Below are 19,087 nucleotides of genomic sequence, written 5' to 3' on the forward strand. Positions count from 1 at the left end.
TTAAAAAAAGAAAAAAGAATTGTTTAAAAAAAAAGAATGACATCGTTCCATGTGTAAGGAAATGGAAAGACCTGGAAAAATTATATTAAGTGAAGCAAGCCAGGCCCAAAGAAATGTAAATCTTATGGTTTCCATCACTTATAATAACTAGAATATGTCTATGATATTCTTAGCAAGGGATCACACTAGCCCAATTGTTACGTGCATAGGACCATATATAAATAATGAGGTGTATCAAAATGAACTCCAAGAATTAGAAACAAGAGATTCGTATTATGTTCTGTTTACAGTTATTTCTATTTGTTTGTTTTAGTTTTCTGTACCCTTTGACATATGTGTGTGTATGTGTGTGTATCTGATCTGTGGAAGAGAAAGGGAATCAGAAACAGCAGGATAAAGGATGAACTAATGCAACAATGATATTCACTAGACACTACAGCAGGAGAAAGGGCAGGGGTAATGTACTCATTACCTTACTTATGTAACTGTAACCCCCTGTTCATCACCTTAACAATATATAATATATATATATATATATATATAGATATATATAATTTTTTTAATGAGCTGGGCATTCTGGGGGCTGTAATCTTAGCTACTCAGGAGGCTGAGGATTGCAGTTTAAAGCCAATCAGGGCAGGAAAGTCTGAGAGACTCTTATCTCCAATTAACGATCAGAAACTTGGAAGTAGTGCTATGGCTCAAAGTGGTAGAGCGTTAACCTTGAAAGAAAAAGCTCAGGGACAGGGCCTAGGTCCTTAGTTCAAACCCACAACTGACCAAAAAAAAGAGAGAGAAGAGAGATGCTAGAAGGTGAAAAGACCGAAGACCATGTCCACCTAATGTTAACCAAAGCATATTTTACACACTAGCCAAAGAACTACCAAATAATAACAAGTAAAGCAGAACAATTCAAAAGAGGATTTGTATACTATTAAGATGCCAACATGTTCCAAACTGCATGTGTATAAAGACATTCAGTGGAAAATCTGTGTAAGTAAACTATGAAAGGTACAAGTATAACTGATTTTGTAGGGAGGATTTTTTTTAAATTTAGCATACATTAGTTATACAGGAGAGGATTTAAATGTGACATTTGTACACCTGTTTACAATGTATTTCAATCTCATCCTCTCTCACTCTCCCTTCCTAAAACAATTTCAATGAGGTTCATACTATTTTCAGACACGTAACCAATCTACCAGAAGCATATTCATCCTCTCTCATTCTCTCTGTTAGCACAACTCCCTCCAAGTAGTACCACCCACTCAACAGAACCTGTTTCTCATTCCCTGCTCCCAAGACCCTATCAATATACAATTTTCACTGAGGTTTTTATTTTTTTATGGTTTCTTTTTTTTTTTTTTTTTTGTCGGTCATGGGGCTTGAACTCTGGGCCTGGGCGCTGTCCCTCAGCTCTTCAGCTCAAGATGAGCGCTCTACCACTTGAGCTACAGCGCCACTTCCGGTTTTCTGGTGGTTTATTGGAGATAGGAGTCTCACGGTCTCTCCTGCCCGGGCTGGCTTTGAACCGCGATCCTCAGATCTCAGCCTCCTGAGTAGCTAGGATTACAGGCGTGAGCCACCAGCGCCCGGCTTTATGGTTTCTTATATATAGTTGCAATTTCAAAATTATTCACCCTCTACTTTTCTTTCTTTGTTTTTTAAAATTATTTTTCCTTTTCCTTTATTCTTCTCCTGAGTAGTCCCGTAAGGGTGGGTTTTTTTCCCTAATATACAGATATACATATATATATATATTTGTTAAGATAAATTTTTTTTTTTGGGGGGGGGGGGGTCCGGTCGTGGGGCCTGAACTCTGGGCCTGGTCGCTGTCCCTCAGCTCTTCAGCTCAAGGCTAGCGCTCTACCACTTGAGCCACAGCGCCACTTCCGGCTTTTTTCTTTTTGCTTATGTGGTGCTGAGGAATCGAACCCAGGGCCTCATGCATGCAAGGCAAGCGCTCTACCACTGAGCCAACTTCCCAGCCCCGTTAAGATAAATTTTTAAAAATGATAAATATTTAAGTATGCCAAAGTATATTTCAAAATCTTAGTATCTATCTTAGGAATTAACTCAAACGTAACTGGGAATCTTACAGAAAAAGTCACAATCAAAGTTATATATATCTTAAAGACCTAGAATTTCTCCTTTGTCAAACAAAATAAATACTATTAAAAAAAGTAGTTTTTAAGTAAAAAAAAAAACATCTTAGCAATTTGACAGAATAGTTGTTTTTTTTTTTGGGGGGAGGGGATCCGGTCGTGGGGCCTGAACTCTGGGCCTGGGCGCTGTCCCTCAGCTCTTCAGCTCAAGGCTAGCGCTCTACCACTTGAGCCATAGCACCACTTCCGGCTTTTTTCTTTTTGCTTATGTGGTGCTGAGGAATCGAACCCAGGGCCTCAGGCATGCCAGGCAAGTACTCTACCACTGAGCCACCTTCCCAGCCCCAGAATAGTTTTTTACTAGGAGAAAAAAGTAATAGCTTTCCAAATAAGATATATGAAAAATTTAACATGATTCTGTATAAAATAATGGAATTAAATTTTATATCAAAATTTTAATTTAGCATTATAAGAAAAAGGGTAATTGTTCCTGTAATTTCTGATCATTATTTGCAAAATTAAAATCAAACTCTTTGTAAATTTCATACTGCCTCAAAAGGGATAGGAAGCAGAAGACAGGATGAATTATAAACTTCTTAGTACATTTCTTACTGAGTTTAGGTATAGCTTCCAAAAGCATTTTTCAGGTAAGGATAGAATTGAGAGACTAAATATATAATTATGTAGGGAATTCAGAAACATTTGTGCCATTCAAATTTACAAATACTATGAATATCACTTCTAATCCTCTTTTAAGATAAGAGAATAAAACTTTCTACTAAAGTTGCATCACATATTTACCCTGCCTTAGTACCATTCTCCCTTCTCAGAGGTAACTAAGTTTATAAATTTCCATATATTCCAACTTACGTTTATGATTTGTCACATATATGCTTATTCACAAATATGAATATTCATGTGTATATGTTGTGCAGTTTAAAAATAGCATTATGGTTTTCAGATATGATCATATTGGTATATATAAACTATGTAATCATTCTTGATAATGTATTTAATCTTCATTAATGTAGTTTAGACATTCTCGATAATGCAAATGTATATGTGTGTATATGGATATATATATATATATATACACACATACATATATATATATATACAGCTCTGTATATTGAGGAGTCTAGAGCCAATTATATCCCAAAAGAATAAACAGAACCCCAATTTTAAATACTATACTGTAGGAAAGGGAATCAGGGCTCCTTAAAGAAATGCCTCAGGCAAAGAAACTCAAGGTGAAGCTGGAATATTTTGCCAAAAAAACAAGAAAACACTCAGAGAATTGTGGGTATAGGTTTAAAAGAACTAGTTTAAAGAAATTTTCACAGGTCAGGTCTAAATTTATAAAGAAATAAATGAAGGATTTTAATTCATTAAATATTAACAAAAATAAAAGAACCTTCAGCTTCACTGACTTTGTTTTTAGAAAGGGGGAAAGTATGGGGAAGAATAATGGAAAGACCTGACTGATAAAGAAGCACTGGACAATTAGATGAATGTAACCCTCACTGTAATCTTTAGTTGTTCACAAAAATTTAAAAAAAATTTTTTTGGTTTGTCTTGGGACTGAGGCATTTCCTCAGCCTGGGCGTTTCCTTCAGCTCTTCAGCTCAAGGCGAGCACTCTACAACTTGAGGCACAGTGCTACTTCTGGCTTTTTCTGCTTATGTGGTGCTGAGTAATTGAACCCAGGGCTTCATGCATGCAAGGCAAGTGCTCTACCACTGAGCCACCTTCCCATACCCCAGAAAATCAATTTTTTTAAGTAAATAAACTTATATTGTAATAAATGGAAAGGGAAAATGAACTCCTTTACAGAAAAATGCCAGGTAATAAATATAGAGGTAATGATGGAAAAAACACCATTCACCAGGTGTTGGCAGCAAATTCTTATAATTTTAGCTATTCAGGAAAAACATATCAGGAGGACTACATTTCAAGCCCATTCCAGGCCCCCCCAAAAACACCAAAAAAAAAACAAGGCAAACATCTCAAAGAGGTATTGCTATATTAGAAATACAATGTAAGTAGGAGATCATGGCAAAAATCTGATACCTTTTCCAAAAAATGACTAAAGAAAATATGGCCAGGAGGTCTGGCACAACTGGCAGAGCACTTGCTCAGCAAAAGTAAGAACTCTGAGTTCAAATCCTAGAACCACTTAAAAAAACCCAAAACCTATAAAATGATAAAACCACTGAGTAAAGGGTTTTAATAGGATAGTCACATGATTTGAAAGCGCCATACAATAAGATTATTTTCTAAAGTTATCTTTACCATTGGCTCCTTTCAGTAAGACAGAACTATTGGCTAACCAGGTACACTTTGATCCACTTTTATCTTTCATTTGGTTTTTTGCATTTCATTAAGTTGTACAAATTCCTTATATACTTTGGACATTGTTCAGTGTCTATCTTTAATGAGACTGTGACTTGTTAATGACAGAATTTGCAAATAAAACTTTGCAAACAAAAATCTGCCATGTTATCAAATATCTCAACCTTTTCATTATTTATGAATTTTGAGTCAGACTTCATCTACCCTCTCCAACCTTCAGGGTCATAAAGATAACCTCAAACTGGACACCAGTGGCTCACACCTGTAATCCAAATGACTCAGGAGGCTGAGATCTGCGAATTGCAATTCAAACTCAGCTGGGCAGCAAAGTCTGTGAGACTCTTATCTCTAATAAGTACTCAGAAAAACCTGAAAGTGGTATTGTGGCTCAAGTGGTAGAGCAATAGCCTTGAGCACAAAGAGGTTCAGGGACAATGATCAGGCCCTAAGTTCAAGCCCCAGAGCTGTCTTCCGACTGTCAGATTTTATTCAACTAACTGGTCAAAGGACCTGAGCAGTAAATGCTGAAACTTAGAAATTATAAGTCACTGCAGTGGCCTCCTTCCCTCAATGTTAATTTTTTACAATGTTTCCTAGCTTTAAGCAAAGTCACCTTTTCAAGAGCATGAATACTTGAATTGTTATTAATACATGATAAAGTTATAGTTTTAGTATATTTAAAACTAGTCAAGAATAAGTCATATCGTCTTACATGAGTGAACAAAATTTCCTTCTTGAATTCTTCAGAACTGTCATTTGGAGTCCATGCTTCAGAAAACTGCAGAAAATCCCATTTTTCTTTATCATCTTCCTTAGCCTGAAGTTTTTCCTTCCTACCATTTAATGTACTCCCTGTGACCTGAGCCTGTAAGATGGCAAAACACATGCATTTAATAACAGTTCACTTTATAGCTGACATTCACTAATTGTGCATCTAAATCACAAGCTATCTCCTAAGAAAATCTTATTATTTCAATATAACATGAACTTTGATAATATAATTATACTAAATAACAACCTATTTGTCTTTCTCATAAAAAACTTGTATCCTAATATTTATATACTTTAAAATCTAACCTACCTATAAAGGGCCATTTTGAGTATCTACACTATACTGCAACAGGACAAATGTTTGTGTCCCCAAACTCATACATTGAAATCTTAACTACTGATGTGTGACTAAATCACTAAGGTGATGAAGTCATGAGGGTGGATCCCTTATGAAGGAGGTTAGTATCCTGATAAAAGATCACAGAGATTTCTTTTGTCCTCTTTCCATCACATGAGGATACAGTAGGAAATCAGCAGTCTGCAACTGGGAAGAGGCACTCACCAAAACCTGACCATGCTCATACCCTTAATATCATACTTCCATCCTTCAGAACTGTGAGAAGTTATTTTCTGCTCTTTATATGCCATCCAGGAATGGTGCTTTTTTTTTTTAATAGTATCTCTAACTAGGACAGAAATCCTGAATCTTTAGTCAAATCCTTTCTATAAACATCTTTCTAGGTTGGAGAGAAGAGATAGCTGAGAGAACAGAACCTTTTCAGGAGATGAGGTGCAACAATTTTCATTTAATATTAATTAAAAACAAACATATTTTTAGAAAAAGCTCATTCTTAGACTACAAAAAGGAATTGGAGCTTCAAATATTGTGGTGTCTTGCTAACTGATCTTATCTTTATGACCCCTAAAGTAGTAGAAACAGTGGTAGAGCACTTGGCAAGCATGTATGAGGCCCTTGCATTCAATCCCTACCAACACAACTAGAAAAATAAATAGCAAAAATAAAGTAGTGGAAGAACTTGGAAAATAATAACGTGGCATGGAAATTTATTATCTTACTATACAGGATAGGAGATAGGGTATGACTTAATGAAAAGTCTTTTCTGAGCTCTAGTATCATTATTTTGTATAATGAAATATCTTTTGTCTAAACATTAAAACTCGGCCTTTAATTTAAGCAGACTTTGGATTATGTATGAATAAGGATGTCGGTAACGTCATGGAAACTCAAGCTTTCTTTACCTTTCGGTTCAACATTCCCCACATAAGGGTGTCTAGAGTACCATTTGCAATGAGGTAATGAATATTCACAGAATTGCACTGCCCAATTCGGTGAGCACGGTCTTCTGCTTGTTTTATATGTCCAGGGTCCCAATACAGCTCAGCAAATACAACATGACTTGCAGCAGTAAATGTTAAACCCTAATTAAAATAAAGAACTGAGATGCAAATAAATTGAGAATATAATGAAAAAGTCATACATAATAAAGTCTTTTTGAACATGGAGAGAACTCTAAGGGACTTAAAAATGAATCAGTTATTCATTTTAAGAAAAATAAACAAGATTTATCTCATGAAAGGCAAATGTAGATTGGTTATATTGCAAGCTATCTAGGTGAACTTAAAAAAAAAAGACATTTAATAGGCACTTCAATATTTCAAACATCAGGTTGATGGATATATATAGACAAAATCACTTTATCCTTTGATGAAAGCTGGATCCACTTTACCACTGGAAAATCTAATAAAATACATTATAAAAGAGAATATAATTTCAAACACATGGTATCCATAGCAACTAGGCAGACAGCATTGACATTTTCTTTATTTAACTCAAACTTGTGCTTAAAGTAAGAAAATCATGTTTCCAGTCATTCTATTTCCTTCCCGTACAATTTCTCATGTTAGATTCTTAAGACCTCAAGTTTCCTACTTTATATCTCAATATCTATCTATCTATCTATCTATCTATCTATCTATCTATCTATCTATCTATCTATCTATCTATCTGATGTCATTGCATTTTTGGTGCACCTACATTTAGTGCAACTGTAAATTTGAAGTAGTGTGACATGAAAATATTGTTTTCTTCTACAATCAATGTATGAAATAATGCTAGTCTACTTAGATAAGAATGTTTCAAAAATATATGGGCTGGAGAGGTGGCTCAGTGGTAGAGCGCTTGCCTTGCATGCATGAGGCCCTGGGTTCGATTCCCCAGCACCACATAAGCAAAAAGAAAAAAGCCGGAAGTGGTGCTGTGGCTCAAGTGGTAGAGCGCTAGCCTTGAGCTAAAAGAGCTGAGGACAGCGCCCAGGCCCAGAGTTCAGGCCCCATGACCGGACCCAAAAAAAAAAAAAAAAAAAAAAAAAATATATATATATATATGTATATATATATATATATATATATATATGATTTTGCTGGGCACTGGTGGCTCATGCTTATAATCCTAGCTACTCAGGAGGCTGAGATCTGAGGATCACGGTTCAAAGCCAGCCTGGGCAGGAAAGTCCGTGAGACTCTTATCTCCAATAAACCACTCAGAAAACTGGAAGTGGCACTGTGGCTCAAGTGGTAGAGTGCTCGCCTTGAGTTAAGGAGCTGAGGGACAGTGTTCAGGTCCAGAGTTCAAGCCCCACAACCAACAAAAAAAAATTAAAAAAAAATATATGATTTTTATAGCTGGTAGATTAGATAACTGTGAACCATGCTTATGGTATGGGCATATGTTAATAAGTGATGATGATATAGGTAGAAAATCTACCATCTTTTAGGACTGCAGTCTATTTCATGCTATTGTTCATATGCACTAGAACCTTTCTGAATTCGTTGGTACAAAACAGTGACTTTTATAAATGTTAATTGGCTTGTTGTATCATACAACAAGGTTACATTAGCATTCAAGCATAGTTGGGCTGGGAATGTGGCTTAGTGGTAGAGTGCTTGCCTAGCATACCTGAAGCCCTGGGTTCAATTCCTTAGTACCAAATAAACAGAAAAAGCCTAAAGTGGTGCTGTGGCTCAAATGGAAGAGCACTAGCCTAGAGCAAAAGAAGTTCAGGGACAGAGTTCAGGCCCTGAGTCCAAGCCCCAGGACTGGCAAAAAAATAAAAAAATAAAAAAAGAAGAAGCATATTTGTCAAGCTGAAAGTCATTTAAAAATTAGTCACTTCATAAAATAGGCTAGGAGTAATACAAACATGGATAGAGCTAAACAAACACAATGTTAAACTGTGTCATAGAGATAATGCTGAATAAGTAAGCAGTGGTATTTAAAAAGATACCTTTTAGCTTGGAAAAACATTGTATCACTACATAAAAATAAAGGTTAAGTATTCTGGCAAGATTAAGATCAGTCTAAGAAGCTGCTAAACTATAATGTAAAATTCATAAGCATCAAGAACAGAGCTCTTCCCACTTTATATTATTCTTGTAAAGATATCTATCTTCACGTAGATGCATCTTAAATGATATAAGGTCTTTAGGAATATAGCCTTGAATAAAATGGAAGATCTCTGTACAACCCTAATTCCAATAGTCATTTTAAATTATATTTTTAATTTTTAATAGCCTAGCCTCTCGTCAAGTTTTCTTTTGCTTATCACCTCCCCTGATATGAGTACTCCATTTTGAAGTTCTCCTTGATGATATTCTTTTTTTTTTTTTTTTTTTTTGCCAGTCCTGAAGCTTAAACTCAGGGCCTGGAACTGTCTCTGACCTTCTTTTGCTCAAGACTAGTGATCTGCCATTTGAACCACAGCACCACTTCCAGCCTTTTCTGTTTATGAGGAATTGAATCCAGAGTTTCATGCTTGCTAGGCAAGCACTCTACCACTAAGCCATATTCCCAGTCCCTCCTTGATGATATTCTTTATCTGGAATATTTTAACAGATAAAGAACTCATTTTTCTAGAAGTAAAATTTAACATGAAAGGTTAGAAGTCTTGGTGAAATTTTCATTTTCACAATTTCCCTATACAGACAATTTTGTATATATCAGTTAACTGAATAAAAGTAGATCTTTGGCATATACCAGATTGATACAGTAGAATTTTGTTTAATTGCTTTTCCCTCTGGTAAATGTCCTGGCTTAAGACACATACATTAAAATATTTTAGAATAAGACAGGTGCTGGTGGCTCATGCCTTGTAATCAGCTACTCAGGAGGCTGAGATCTGAGGGTCATGGTTCAAAGCCAGCCCCGGCAGGAAAGTCCATGAGCCTCTTATCTTCAATTAAGGATCTCCAATTAAGGACCAGAAAACCAGAAGTGGTGCTGTGGCTCAAGTGGTAGAGTGCTTGCCTTGAGCTGAAGACTCAGTGATAGCACCCAGCCCCACGACCAACAACAACAAAAAAAGTCCAGAGATCTACTGTTACATAGTATGATTAAGTCTGTCATTGTTTTAACTAAATTATACTTATCTCTCATTCTTTTGTAACATAACACAACCCTTGAGTTTTAGGAGAACTACCCAGAAAAAATGGTTAGTTTCCCTTGTTAGGTACAGTTATGGCCAGAGTAAGCACAGAGTGCTTTCCTCTTCAATCAGTTGCCTGGGCTGCAGATAAAAGAGAGGACCTCAAGAATCCTCTTATAGAAGAGATAATTGCTTTGAGAGGAAAGCAGAAACTACCATGAACATGGTCCTAAGGGCTTTGTGGAACTATTGTGCTTGATTTTGACTACCTGCATGAAGGAATGAAACTTTGCATATTTCAGTCACTCTTATTTGAGCATTTACTTACTTGCAGGAAACCATCATGTTAAGGGAGGAACCAGGGGCAGTCTGTAACAAGTTCTGAGGCAGAAGATTTGCCCCTCCTCCTCTAGACTTGGGCCACATTGTCTTACAGACCCCAATGAAACACAACCAGGTAAAATCAGCCATATTACAAAGGCATGCAAAAATTCCCCATAAACTTAAAAGGCACAATCAAATTAACTATATAACTCTGAGAAAATCTTTGAAAATTTAGTAAAAATCTGAAATAACGATTTTGAGGCTTTTTTTCTCTTTCTAGCATTTTACCAAAATAGAAAGAATATTTGTTCCAGTAGATAGCTAAATATATAATTACAAGTTTATGAATGGAGATTATGTTGTTTTTTTTTTTTTTGCCAGTCATGGGGCCTGAACTCTGGGTCTGGGCGCTGTCCCTCAGCTCTTCAGCTCAAGGCTAGCGCTCTACCACTGGAGCCACAGCGCCACTTCCAGCATTTTCTGTTTATGTGGTGCTGAGGAATCGAACCCAGGGCCTCATGCTTGCAAGGCATGCACTCTACCGCTGAGCTACCTTCCCAGCCCAGATTATGGTTTTTTTAAAAATTATTCAATGACATTTTCTTATGAACTCAAGACATGAAATTTCTTACCTGGCCAGCAGCCTGAATGCTCAGGATAGCCACACGAGTATTAGGATCCTTTTGAAACTGATTAACCAGATGGATTCTTTCTGAAGATGGAACGCTTCCATCTATCCTAATGTAACGAGCCTAGCATCAGCAAGGGAAAGACAAAATCAGAACAAGCTCCATGGACCATCTTATTTCATAAATTTTAAAGCTTATATTTATGGTCCTATAAAAATAAAAATTGTTTAACAGGGCAGCCAATGTTCTGTAAAAAGAATTTTAACGAAGTTTCTTATAATAACTTATTATTTTTTTCAACATTTAAACTACTTGAGGCTAGGTCTATGAATAATTCTGCTTTTTTTTTTTTTTGGTGTGTGTGTGTGTGTGTGTGTGTGTGTGTGTGTGTGTGTGTGTGTGTGTGTGTGTGTGTGTGTGTGTGTGTGTGTGTGTGTGTGTGTGTGTGTGTGTGTGTGTGTGTGTGTGTGTGTGTGTGTGTGTGTGTGTGTGTGTGTGTGTGTCAGTCCTGGGGCTTGAACTCTCTGGGCCTGGCACTGTCCCTGAGATTTTTGTTCAAGCTAGTGCTCTACCACTTAAGCACAGCTCCACTTCTGATTTCTTGGTGGTTAATTGTAGGTAAGAGTTTCATGGGCTTTCCTGGGGAGTCTGGCTTTGGACCATGATCCTCAAATTTCAGCCTTCTGAGTACGTAGGATTACATACCCTCCTTAATTCGTCTTTATACCACCAATGCCAAAAGCAATGAATATATGGCAGAAAAACCACAAAACTTTTTTGAATAAAGCTACTGCTTTCTTCAACAAAGTCCTATGTAAATTAAGCATGGAACTTTGAAATAACGGGATCAAAATAACCATTAATTTAATGTTATAAAAGCAGTAATTCCAAAGTAAAAATAAAGCAAAAGTTGGGCCCTTGTGGTTCATGCCTATCCTAGGTACTCAGGAGGCTGAGATATGAGGATCATGGTTTGAAGCAAGTCCAAGCAGAAAAGACCAGGAGACTCTTATCTCCAATTAACCACCAAAAAGCCAGATGTAGAACTGTGGCTCAAGTGGTAGAGTGCTAGCCTTAAACAAAAAAGCTCAGGGACAGTGTCTAGGCCTTGAGTTCAAGCTCCAGGACTGACAGACACACACACACACACACACACACACACACAAACAAATAAAACAAAAAATTATATTATTGTTGTTATTATTATTTTGTGCCAGTCTTGAACTCAGGGCCTGGGCACTGTCCCTAAGTGTTGTTTTTCTTCCCCTCTCACTCCTAGCTAGCTGAGGAGCTAGGATTATAGGCACGAACCACCAGCTCCTGGCTAGTACATGTATTTCTAAAATACTAATTGGGAAAGTATCACTCTTAACCTACCATTGGATTTTCTTTTTCCATATCATGAAATGTAAAACAAATATGTGATATGGTCACCTCCACTGAGGTGGGAAATCATACAGTAACACCTCTTTAAAAAGGCGAGAAACATTAAGTATTAAGCTGAACAGTGTTGTGTTTAAGAATAGTTTGAGTTATAAAGACAGCAGTGTGTATTTTTAAAAAAGCTAAAAAGAACTTAAATCTCAACTTCATAAAAGTGTAAGTCCTAAGTTTCAAACAGTCTCATTCAAAAATGCACTTCCATGGAAAAACATCCTTAAATACTTGAGACATGAACATTCACTTTAAAAAAGAATACCCATACCTGACTTATGATGCTGTAACCCCTTTATATACCACCTTTATAGTAACAAAAGATAGAAACAGCAAAAAAGAATACCCAAGTGAATCATTAAATGGAATGATTTTCTACCTTCGCAAGTCAAATATAATATGACCAAGGAGCTAGTTAATATTCATTATGGAAGACTGTAAAATCCTGTGAAAGTCTTTGAAAGAAAAATAGATGGTAACAGTAGCGAAAGTTTGGGAGAAACTTCTCATCCCAGGGTTACCAATATTTTAAAGTAATTCTAAATAAAACTCTAAACATATCATTAAAATGAGTGTGGGAAAAAGAGAGATTACTGGGTACTGTGCTCAAAATAGATTCCAGTAGTTTTACAGTAATTTAGAATGAGAATGAGGAAGATATTATGAATCTGATTTTATTGCTCTATCACTTAGAATTATTTATATAAGGATAATTAACTCTTCTTCAGTTGATGGTTTACATATATTGTATAATATCCAATGCTTTGAGTTATAATTGTATATTCTTTTTTAAAGTGAATGTTCATGTCTCAAGTATTCAAGGATGTTTTTCCATGGAAGTGCATTTTTGAATGACACTGTTTGAAACTGAGGACTTATATGAAGTTGAGATTTAAGTTCTTTTTAGCCTTTTTAAAAAATACACACTGCTGTCTTTATAACTCAATAAGATGCTTTGACATCTTAAAATGATTAACAATTAATTGCAATTAATTAATTACTAGAATTGCTTCTTTAATGGTAATAAACATATTTGCTAATGCTTAACATGTACACAAGTTTTTAAAAAACATTAGTTTATTCTTGGTTTTTAATAATTGACGGTATCTCTCAGAAGCCCTCAGCATTTACAGATAACAAGAAAAAAAAGAGAATAATGCTGTTACTGTTATGATTATTGGAAATAAAGGTAGATTTAAGAAAATGCAGTAAGGTAAACTAATTTGGTGTAGCTAACTTGATAAATGATGTGGGCTATACAATGCAAAGCAATCTTTACAAACTCTAACAATCGTTTTCTATAGAGGATATTGCCTGAGAGTTTAGAAAGTATGACTGCAGTGGGGCATTATTAATGCCTGAATTTATTCTTCCCTCTAAAAAAGCCACAAAGTACCAGTCTCAGATAACATGCCCAAGGAATTGCCATTATGGCTATCAAGATAGCCTATTGATAATTTAAATGGACTGAACAAAGGACAATGTTAAAGGTAGTAAAAACAGAAAATAGCACATCATCATAATAATACAATGCTAAAATTTGCTTTTTTTTTTTTTTGTTTTTTTGGGTCCGGTCGTGGGGCCTGAACTCTGAGTCTGGGAGCTGTCCCTCAGCTCTTCAGCTCAAGGCTAGCGCTCTACCACTTGAGCCACAGCACCACTTCCGGCTTTTTTTTTTTTTTGCTTATGTGGTGCTGGGGAATTGAACCCAGGGCCTCATGCATGCAAGGCAAGCGCTCTACCACTGAGCCACCTGCCCAGCCCCTAAAATTTGCAAGAAAATATTTCATAGTAGTAGATCACATTCCTAGAAGTACAAGACTACTAAATACTACCCCAATACTATTAAAACAAATAAATGAAAACTTAAGATATCATCTAAAGAAGGCAAAAATTCCTGCCTAAGGTATAACACTTTAAGTGATGTCCAGCATAGAAAAAAATTTACATTCTAAATATTATTTGATAGAAAAATGTTAAAGTACCTTGTTCTCAATGACTGCTTCTGTGCAAGCTTGGAGCATACTTAAGTGGTGAGCAAAAATCAGAAATTTAAGTGAATCATTCTGAAGCATCATTTTAATATAATCCTTTACCGCACCTGCCTAAATATTAAAAGTTAAAATTTGTTAATGTCATAACATTTTCATTAAAAATCATATCACTTTTAGTAAAGCAAGAGAAATGTCGCAAAAGCACTCAGTCTCTATGAACAACAGTATGTCTCTGTGAACTTTTAGCTGCTTTTTCCACTAGCCAGCCTAAGGAAGTAGAAGCATGTAGAAAAGGAGGACAAGAAGGCATTTTACTTTTTTTTATCACTGTAAAAAAAATACTTGGAAGAAATCAACTTTAAAGAGAAAAGATATACTTTGGCTCCATTTCAGATATTTCCGTCCACAGTTACTTGGCTCTGTTATTTCTGGCAGAGGTGGGATAGAAAAACATCAGGTGGCAAGAAGCATATGGGACAAGAGGCTGCTGATTTTGTAACGGCCAGGAAGCAGGAGAGCAAAGTGGTATACTTATTCAAGGCAAGCCCTCAGTGACCAGCTTCCTCTAACTAGGCCCCACCTCCTAATTCCTACCACTTCTAGGTGTTAATTACAAATGCAAGGGAAAGCACTTGCCTAGAATATACAAGGCAGTTCATTCAATCCCCAGTACTACAATAAAAACAAAACAAAATTATAAACACAATAAGGAATTAATCAATGGATTAAGTTAGACCCTCTCATTATCCAATCACTCCCATAAAGCCCACTGACAAATTACAACAGAGGGGGAGTAAATGAGAAGTAAAACAAAGTTTCCCTGGAAAGGGATATTCAAACAAGGTATTATCAAGTTTTTTGTTTAGAAGATGACTTTCAATAGAAAACAAAGCATAAGATAGTTAAGGAGAAAATGGAAGGTTAAAAAAAAAATCAGCAGGGTACTGATGGATCACACCTGGATCTACTACTTAGAAGGCTGAGATTTGAGGATCATGGTTTAAAGCTAGCCCAGGCAGGAAAGTCTGTGAGACTCTTCTCTTGAATTAACCATCAGAAAACCAAAAGTGGTGCTGTGGCTCAAAGAGCACTAGCTAGCCTTGAGCAAAAAGAGCAAGGACAATGCTCAGGTCCTGAGTTCAAGCCTCATGTCTAATAACAACAACAACAACAACAACAACAACAACAACAACAACAACAAATCAGCTGGGTACCAGTGGGTCACATTTATAATCCTATCTACTCAGGAGAATGAGATCTGAGGATTGAGGTTCAAAGCCAGCCTACACAGGAAAGTCTGTGAGACTTATATCCAATTAATCATCAGAAAGCCAGAGGTGAAGCTGTGGCTCAAAGGGTAGAGTACTAGCGTTGAGCACAAAAGCTCAGGGACAGTACCCAGGGGCCTTAATTCAAACTCAGGAACAGTACAAAAAAAAAAATTGTAAAAGAATCAGCAGTCTGGGACTGAAGTTTGTGGCTTAGCAAGTTTTTATTTATTATTTTAATAAGAAACAGGTATGAGCCAAGTGATAGTGGCTCACACGTGTAATCCTAGCTATATAGACTTGATAGTGGTTCGAAGCTAGCCCAGGGAAGACAAATTGAAGAGATTCTTATCTCTAAATAGCAAAAGGCCAGAGATGGAGGTGTGGTTCAAGTGGTAGAGTGCCAGCCTTGAACAAAAAAGTCAAATGAGAGTGAGTTCAAGCTCCAGTATTAAAGAAGAAAAAAAACTTTTAAAAAAGGAAATAAATCTGTTTATGGTGGTGCATGCCTAGAATCTGAGATTAACATAAGTTTGAGGCTAGGGAGCTACATACTGAGACCTTGTCATAAACAAATAAAACAACAACAAAAATTGAATTAAATTTCTCAGCAACAGTAGTAGAAATTCTTAGACAAAATGACTCCTAAGAATTTTATATTCAGACAAATTAGAAATAAGGTATAAAAATACAGTTTTAAACATGTGACTCAAACAATTTATTTCTAGTGTATTCTTTCTTGGGAAGCTACTGGAGAAAGTCCAGAAATATAGGGGAGTAAACCAAGAAAAAATAAAATATCAAGGAAAGAGATGATTCAGCACAGGGGAGAAATAAATACAATCTCTAGTGAGTGCTGTGTAGCAGTCCTGAGAACAGTCTAGATCAGAGTTGTTCAGGGGCTCCATGGAAAATTTCCCTTAGAAGATGAAATTAACCTAACACCTAATATTTAAAGATAGCAAGATGAGATTAAATAACTAGGATACTTTGAAGATGAATTAGTGGCAGTAACACAGACAACTAAGCATAAGAAGAAAAAGAAAAAGAAGAAACAGAAGGCAATCCTAACTACAACCTCCAAGGAAAATGAGTTGTGGAAGACAGAAAATGTAATAAATGGGTAAGAAGTTTGTTAGAAGGCATTCTGGTGCCTTCTTGCAGAGGGCTGGCTACAGATAGTGATAGTGCACCATATATTTCAAAAAGCTACAAAAGAATTTTTGAATGTTTTCACCATAAAGAAATGGTAATGTGGGGCTGGGAAGGTGGCTCAGTGGTAGAGCGCTTGCCTTACACGCATGAGGCCCTGGGTTCGATTCCTCAGTACCACATAAGCAAAAAGAAAAAAGCCGGAAGTGGCACTGTGGCTCAAGTGGTAGAGCGCTAGCCTTGAGCTGAAGAGCTGAGGGACAGCGCCCAGGCCCAGAGTTCAGGACCCACAACCGGACCCAAAAACAACAACAACAACAACAACAAAAAGAAATGGTAATGTTTGAGGAGCTAAATGCATTTACACATACTGAGACATTATATAATGTATTGAAATTCTACATGGTTAAAAAAAATCCATGTGAGAGAATGCTGAAGGGTGACATTGATCTGATATACTGTATTCATAAACTACTTTGTTAAATGGCAACTCTTTTGTACAACTAAAAGAAATATATGAAAAGAATATGTATTTCACATAGTTTACTTGCAAATATTTTGAACAAGGGTGAATATATAGTTAATACTATTCATAGTGAATGCTGAACAAACTAAAAAGTGTAAGTTGGTATAAAATTAGTAAATATCACTGTGATGGAGCCTGGGTGGGTATGCGTATATGATGAGATGGGGCAAATATCTAAATTAATTTTTTATTGTTTTCATATCGAGCAATCAATAGCTGATAGCTAAAATTACAAAGCAAGTAGTAATACAAACTAAGAAGTCATTTAAGTATGGTGTTAAAAGACTTGAGTTAAATACCAAAACTACTCCTACTAAAAACTACTCCTATTAGAGCTACTCCTAGTTACTCACTCCTAGATACACAGGAGACTGAGATCTGAGGATTGTGGTTTGAAGCCAGCCCAGGAGAAAAGTCCGTGAGACTCCTATCTCCAATAAACTACTCGGAAAGAGCCGGAAGTGTTGCTTTGGCTCAAGTGGTAGAGCACTAACCTTGAGCACAAAGAAGCTCAAGGACAGTACCCAGGCTCTGAGCTCAAGCCCCAGGACTAGCAAAACAAAAACCAAAAACCAAAAACTCAAAACTAAAACAAAACAAAACAAAAACCAGTCTTTTACAAAAACCAGTCTTTTACAAGTGCCACTGGAAAACAAGATTAAAAAACTGTTATGGGGGGGGGGGGGGAGATTTTCTGGTTGTTAAAGTATGACAGTACATAGCACTGGTAATTTTTTAAAGTGGAGTATGTCAGAATTGAAAACCACTTATTTAAAACCCATGCACATTGACTGCAAAGTGCCACGATTTATTCTGCAAGCTACATTTTGCATGTCTAAGTTTTTTGAACAACAGAAATTTACCACACAATGAGAGTGGAGGCTGTTAAGAACTTTAGCCTTGGATTTCAGTGCCTCAGAGAGCAGAAATGAAGCCCTCCCAAAACAAGGAGCTATAAATTCTGGATTATGTTGTCATGGTAACAGAATCACTTTAATAACGTGCCTGTTTGCCTAAAGAGCTATAGTTACTGTGATAAGCCTTTCAAAAGTACACATCAAGTTGGAGTATTTGAAAGGAACATTCATTACTATCCAGAGCAGATTTACAAATTATATGATTGCTGAACCTTTAGTTTCAAAGGCATTCTTCTTCCTCTTCCCAAGTAAGCTATTTCTGCCAAAATCCCTTCCTTAGGGGAGGGCATATCGCCCACTCCCCATCATATACTTAGCTCAGGGTCTATACTTCCTCTCCCTTCAAATCACTATCTTAGAAAGGTTCAGAGTTATGATGAATATTATAAATTTCAATTGCACTATTGGCTATACAGGCTCTTGGGACTAACTTCACAATTTATCTATCATTTCTGATGTCAAATGTGTTTAAGAGTACCAACAAAAGAATTTTAGGATTTTCTTAAGTTCTGAAGTTAGAGTTTGTACGCTGTTGCCTTTTAACTACTTTGATTTACTCTACTTAAAATTGTCACTGTAAAAAATAATTGTCACTGTACTGTTAGATTTAAGTCATCTCAAGATAATTACCTTAAAGACACAGTATGTATAATGACAGGTCCTGATAATGATCAGCGTCTTGATTATACTGATTGTACAAGTTGCTTGTACCACTCAGTCTCAGCCAAGACCTTGGTAAGTCAATTTCCTAAGAAACCCTCATTGTTATTATGTGATCACCCTTTATATGTGACCAAGTTCTTCATACACTACTTTTGATATGCAAGCCATTAGCAGTATTAGTATTTTTTTTTTTAATTGGGTCTGGTTGTGGGGCCTGAACTCTGGGCCTGGGCACTGTCCCTCAGCTCTTCAGCTCAAGGCTAGTGCTCTAACACTTGAGCCACAGCACCACTTCCGGCTTTTTTTCCTTGCTTATGTGGTGCTGAGGAATCAAACTCAGGGCCTCATGTATGCAAGACAAGTGCTCTACCACTGAGCCAACTTCCCAGCCCCGCATTATTAGTATTATTCTGTCAGCTTCACAAGAATTCTCTCACCCTTGACATGTCTTTTTAGTAATTTTTTTTCATCCACTAACCTCTTTAATCTACCCAATGGCTATGTATCTCA

General features: G+C 36.4%; 1 protein-coding gene across 4 annotated transcripts in view; it reads right to left on the bottom strand.

Annotated features, from left to right (window-relative positions):
• The window catches only part of Zranb3 (zinc finger RANBP2-type containing 3), a 210,834-nt gene that overhangs the window by 38,316 nt on the left and 153,431 nt on the right, over nt 1-19,087 (bottom strand). For all 4 annotated transcript variants that reach the window (XM_042683551.1, XM_042683549.1, XM_042683550.1 and 1 more), the window contains 4 exons: nt 14,043-14,162; nt 10,627-10,746; nt 6,489-6,668; nt 5,170-5,322 (listed from right to left, as the gene is read on the bottom strand). In XM_042683551.1, the coding sequence (XP_042539485.1) occupies nt 5,170-5,322; nt 6,489-6,668; nt 10,627-10,746; nt 14,043-14,162 (573 nt within the window). The remainder of the gene's footprint in view (nt 1-5,169; nt 5,323-6,488; nt 6,669-10,626; nt 10,747-14,042; nt 14,163-19,087) is intronic.

This window comes from Dipodomys spectabilis, unplaced genomic scaffold (genome assembly GCF_019054845.1).
Source record: "Dipodomys spectabilis isolate Male_0828 unplaced genomic scaffold, ASM1905484v1 ptg000081l, whole genome shotgun sequence".
Taxonomy (NCBI): Eukaryota; Metazoa; Chordata; class Mammalia; order Rodentia; family Heteromyidae; genus Dipodomys; species Dipodomys spectabilis.